Source organism: Larus michahellis, chromosome 19 (assembly GCF_964199755.1).
Source record: "Larus michahellis chromosome 19, bLarMic1.1, whole genome shotgun sequence".
Lineage (NCBI taxonomy): Eukaryota > Metazoa > Chordata > Aves > Charadriiformes > Laridae > Larus > Larus michahellis.
Window position 1 is genome coordinate 4,908,400 of NC_133914.1, and position 5,732 is coordinate 4,914,131.

The 5,732-nt window shown below is 50.5% G+C and overlaps 1 protein-coding gene across 18 annotated transcripts in view; it reads left to right on the forward strand.

Annotated features, from left to right (window-relative positions):
• The window catches only part of PHACTR4 (phosphatase and actin regulator 4), an 80,847-nt gene extending 75,382 nt beyond the window's left edge, over positions 1-5,465 (forward strand). For all 18 annotated transcript variants that reach the window (XM_074563299.1, XM_074563309.1, XM_074563306.1 and 15 more), the window contains 5 exons: positions 559-614; positions 1,490-1,551; positions 2,362-2,499; positions 3,195-3,271; positions 3,901-5,465. In XM_074563299.1, the coding sequence (XP_074419400.1) occupies positions 559-614; positions 1,490-1,551; positions 2,362-2,499; positions 3,195-3,271; positions 3,901-3,916 (349 nt within the window). In that variant the 3' untranslated portion in view covers positions 3,917-5,465. The remainder of the gene's footprint in view (positions 1-558; positions 615-1,489; positions 1,552-2,361; positions 2,500-3,194; positions 3,272-3,900) is intronic.
• Positions 5,466-5,732: the final 267 nt, after the last annotated feature.

Below are 5,732 nucleotides of genomic sequence, written 5' to 3' on the forward strand. Positions count from 1 at the left end.
GGGATTGGACAAAGCTGCTGCCTCATCTAAGCAGCCTGTGCTGGAATGCGATGGGTGCTTGGGCACTGCTGCTGGATCGGGGCTAGGAGGCGAAGTGTTGCTTTTCCCTCTCGGTTGTAAAAGTTGGAAGTTCTTCCTCGGAGTTGAGCAATATCCCCTGACAGGCCCCTGTTTCCAGATGTTAAATGGACTGGGAGGGGAAAATCTCAAGGATTACTGGAATGTTCCCACTGTAAAATATGGACGGTGTATAAAGATGTGGACAGATGCAGCCTGGGTGCTGATGCGTTAGGGGGTGGATTAAGCTGGGGCTGCTGATAGTCCAGGCTCTGCCATTCCTGGAGTTCCCTGCGAAGGTGCCTCTGAGCTTTTGAGAGGCCGTCGCGCTTTCCAACCCTGTGCCTGTGGGTGACCAGCTGTTTGAGCAGAGGAGAGTGCAAAAAGGGGCAGCAGTCTCCGCTGGTGAGTGAGGGGTGTTGAGGAGGCTTCCCAGTGCACTGAAACCAGGCAGCCGTACTCTTCGTCCCCCGCTGATAAAACGTTACGCCTTTTCTTCAGGCGACTGAGTCAGAGACCGACAGCAGAAGAACTGGAGCAGAGGAACATACTTCAACGTGAGTAGTGCTTCTCTAGTGGTCCTAAGTAATAAAATAAGTTTGCCTTTTAACATCTTAGTCCAGGTGTACCTGGAATCTGCTTGAAATGTAGTGATGGGAGGAGTCTGCTTTGGTTGTATCATGGTAGTGAAGCAGTTCCATTATTTTTTCCCAGTACTTCGTTACCATCAGAAACCAGCTCTGGATAAAACCAAGCAATACAGCTCAAAGCATCCTATTCTAGAAAGGCCACCCATCCCCTGCCTGACACCTCAGGGGAAAGTATGTGAACTGGTTACAACTCTGATATTAAAAGCAAGGACCGTTAAAGCTCTTTTTTGTTTGGGCTGGACTTTTGTTTGTGGGCCAGACGTTACAGCATTGTCTTGCATGATCTGAAAAGCAGCAGTTCGTTGCTCAGTCAATGGTGTTTCTCTTGGCCATACCTTGCTCTGCAAAAGTTTTAAATAAACATCTTGAGGAAAGGGAAATACCAGTTCAGGAAGTTTCCATTTAGAATATTTATCTGCCCTGCTATTCTCTTTAAACTATTAGTATAATAGCTTTGGGGAGGAGCGATCTGCAGAGTGGCTTGGATGTATTTCGACAATATGGCCATTAATCTTTAACATAGCCAGGGCTGGAGGGAATGACTCATTCCTGCTGTGCAAAGGCCCACATTGCCACTGCCAGCCGGGGGGTGCTCGGTGAGTCAGGGCATTGAGTTGGACCACGCTCTCTGCCTGTAATAAGTGCAGACACGCCACAATGAGCTTTCAGATATGTAGATAATCTGATACAGCTCGATACTCTCCTGCGTTCGAGTCCAGAAAGCGCTTTTCAAAGCCTGTGATGCTTACAGGAAAAATGTCTTTCTTCTTTTCCCTTGGCAGCGAAAAATGAAGCTGACCGTCAAGCTGAGAAGCGAGAGATCAAACGCAGGCTCACCAGAAAGGTACTGCTGGCCTCCGTGCTGTGATGGCCATCTGGCAGAGCTGGCGGGGATGGTGGTGGCTATGAGCACATCGTAGGTACCTTGCTGTGGGTGAAGTCACGGGGCTATTGTGTAAGTGTCCCCAGTGCCCTCTGACTGCAGTGACTTTGGAACGTGGACTGTCACCAACGGTGAGCCGTTGGCACTGCAGCCACGTTTGTCGGTGATAGATCTGAGCTGGCATCAAGCGTAACAAGCTAGATGAGAACTAAATTTGGCATCTGGCACTTGAAAGGTTTGCTGGTGCTGGTCCGGCTGTTGTAACACAGCACTTCAGTGGCCACCACTCTCACACCAGGCTCCCCAAAATCCGTTTCTAAAGTAACAGCAGTGTGGGAGAGGCTGAGCAGAGCAACAGCTGCTTTTAGCTATTACGTCCAAGTTACTTGTGGTTGTTCATCGTGGCTGGGAAAAGCTTCCCAAGCGCCTGTGAGTGTTGCCATTGCTGAAGCGGGGAATGGGCTTGCTTGGTTTAGGGGTGTCACGCAAGGCTCACTCTTCTGATGGCTGTTACTAAACACCTCGGTATCTTCCTTCTCCTTGGCCATGTGGCCTGGGTTCTGCCCTAGCCTGGCCTCGTGATCCAAAGGAAACGACGCTGTCTGTAAGAGGGTTTGCTTTATTCCCTTGCAGGCTGTGAGCAGGACCTAGTAGTGTCTCTGGTTCAGGCCCAGTGAGGGAACTGGTTTTAGTTTTGCTCGGGATGGTTAGTCCTGCGCTGCTTTGTGGACAAGGCACAAACTAACTTTCTTTGTTCTTGCTGGTGTTCAGCTTAGCCAAAGGCCTACAGTGGCGGAGCTGCAGGCCAGGAAGATCCTGAGGTTTAACGAATACGTGGAAGTAACAGATGCTCAAGACTATGACCGGCGAGCGGATAAGCCGTGGACGAAGCTAACACCAGCTGACAAGGTAACAGGGAGTGCCCTGTCCCCACGTGTAGGGGAGAGCAGCTAGGTTGGGGTGTCCCATGCAAAAGGGTGTGAGCCGAGATTTGCTCTGTTCCTTTTCCTTCATTTCTTCATCTTCCCCTCTGCCACCCACCAAGCACCATCAGTGTCCCTTCACCCCCCTGTGCTGTACCTGGCCCTGCCTGCTGCCCCCTCTGTAGTGATGTGGAGCCCAAGTGGGCACGGTCCGTATGGCGGCGTGCCCTCTGCCTCAGCTCCTGCGTGATACCAGAGGGTGCCCAGTACAGGGCGTTCGTTGGTCAGGAGTGCTGTTCCTCGCAGGCTGAGGCAGGCCCAGGCGAGAAGATGGCAGGGAAGCAAACTGGTTTTGTCTTCCCTGACCGCTTGTGGGGACGGCCCAGCCCTCAGCGGGGAGGAAGCGGGGCAGACTGAACTCAGCCGAGTGTGAACGGACTGCGAAAGCTGGGGTGGCTGCTGCAGTCTGGGCTCCGACCTTCACCAGAGGGGCTGTGGGACTCAGCCCTGCATATCAAAACTCTCTTCACCGCTGAAAGGTGGTACAGATCAGCCCTGAGCAGGGCTGTTGGAGGTACAGCACCTTCTTGCCGTGTCTGAGCTCACTTGAGTTGGGCGAGAGGGTAATTAATATATTTGTCTTAGCAGGAGATAAAAAAAGACCTCTCTCCCTTTGTGTAGGCTGCCATCCGGAAGGAGCTGAATGAGTTTAAGAGCTGTGAAATGGAAGTCCACGAGGACAGCAAGCAGTTCACGAGGTGAGTGAGAACACGTTACTCCCTTGGTTTCGATCTTGTTGGGAGAGCTGCGCTGCAGGCATAGTGCTGAGAGGCAAAATGTTAAAAACTTTAAAAAAACAAACAAACAAACAAAACCCAACCTGTGCAGCAGTTGTGGATTGAATGTCCCTTCCTGCCTTGGTGGGGGGTGGGGGGGGCGACTGGAGGAGTACCAGACATGAAGTGGGTTGTTCTTCCTTTAAACTGGGGCTTTGATCCTGGAAACTCAAAGTGACCAGTGGCTGATCTGAGGTGTATCTGAAACCAGTGCGACCTTGCAGCTGGAGTGTGCTTTTCTGGGGCTAGAGACATGCGCAGCAGGAGCCACAGCCACAAAACCCCTTGGTAGTTAGCTCAGATGTTATCTGTGAAGTAATCTGTGGATCCCAAGTGATTTTTTCTCCCTGCAACAGTTGCTCTCTGTGGCTGAGTGTTTGCAGAGCAGAAGAGCTTTCTAAGGCAGAGGTGAAATTGTTTGGCATTGAACTCTCAGCCCTCAGTGTTAGAGATAACGCAGTTTACTCTTTTTGGCCATCTGTAGCGCCTCAGTAACCATTTAACCCGAGTCCCAAGGGTGACGCTTGCTTTTTTTCACTTGGCTTTTTTAGGTACCATCGACCATAATCTTCCAAGAAGGGAGCAAGAGACCCAAGAGGACTGGAAGTTCTCTGCGTCCCTCTCCTAGGCAATACAGAGAGGGTGGAACCTCGGCTCTTCCAAGGTTTGCCTTCAAAACATATCCAGAAAAGGGCTTTCGGCCAGGGAAGGGGAATCCTGTCTGAATGTAGCATTTCACTGGAACAAACACGTCTCGAGTGCCATCAGGCTGGAACTGAACACTATACCTCGCACGGCTCAGCAATACGTCTCTGCTCCGGCGCCAGCGTCCCTGCCAGGAGACCATGCACGTGTGAACCAAGGGTTTCGTTCCCCGGCTCCCTTTCCCAGGCGGGACAGGTCCAGTTCTCAGCTGTACATACTCCTTTTGGGGGATGCAACTCCTTCGTTTCCTCCTCCTTTACCTAGAGGAGGGGGGGGTAAAAAAAAAAAAAACAAAAAAAAAAAAAAAAAAAAAAAAAAAAACACAAACCAAGGCAGCTCTAGTGTTGGAAAGCTGAGGAATGGCGAGTGGATGTGCTTGGAAGCACGTGTGTATATTAGCTGTGTACAGAGAACCCTGTGCAGACGCTGACCTGGCAGACAACTGACATGCGACTCGTAATTTTTTTGGTTTTGCTTGCGGCTCTGTCATGTCCTTAATGTCCTTGAATCACTACTGACCAACGGTTTGTTGTCCTGGAAGGGAATTGTATAGATTTTAACATATGCTGCATCTTTTTGTAAAAAAAAATTTAAAAAAAAAAAAAAAAGACAGAGGAAAAAAACAGAACTTAAATGTTATAAAACATTCCCTCACCATTCTCTCACACTTGCTGTGATGTTAACAGAGCTCGTCTCGGGATATCTAGGCTTGTTTAACAAATTACAGAACCAGGAAAAGACTGTTGCCTTTTTAAAACTTTTTAATTTGGGGAAGCTGTGAGAGTAGTCAATTCTTTTTATTGTGGCTTCCTCTCAGATGTTTTTTACTCTCCCAAATGGGGGTGAAACTTGCCTTTTCTCATTTTTACAGCTAAACATACTGGAAACTTGATAATTTCACTGTGTGGGTGGAAGGGAGGGGAAGAAGGGGGTTTAAAAAGTGACCTTAAAAGATATTCTTTCTCTTCTGAGGATGGTCTCATATTGGTTCTTCCTAAACGTGGTGTTTTTATTAAAGAATTCTGTTATTGGCCACTACTGTATCATGCACAGACGTAACCCCTGTGTGAGATGCCACTTCACGTGAAGAAGGGAGGACAACGGAGGCGTGTGGGAATGGAGAGGACTTGCCTTGTTCACAAACCTGTCTCCTTCCTCGCTCGGGATGGGCCTGGCTGTGCCACCAGTCCCCCCAGGCCGTGCCAACACCAGGCGGACGGGGTCCCCCCCGGGGCCTGCCCTCGCCCCGCTGCCATGGCCAGCCCTGGAGATGGCGGCGGGTCTCCCCTCACAGCTTCCTCTTTGTACAGCCTGTAGACTAAATGATTGCATTGTATATCAGTCTCCTCATCAACAGATTTTAATTATTGAATAAAAGTATTTTAGGATTTTTTTTAAAAAAAAGCCAACAGCCCTGCTTGCGTGGTCGTGTTTTTAAAGGCATTTAACAGAAGGATTTGGGGGGGGGGGGGGGGGGGAGGGGGAGGCCTCAGCGACGGCGCGCGCCTTTCCCGCCCTTCCTACCGCGCGCGCGCCAACTCCGCCACCCCCCAGGGACTACAATGCGCAGGCGCCCCTTAGCCCCGCCCCTTTCTCACTGCGCATGCTCCCTTAGCCCCGCCCCCCGCCCGCTCTATAAATACCGCGACGCGCGAGAGCTCGGTCTCTTTTTCCGCGG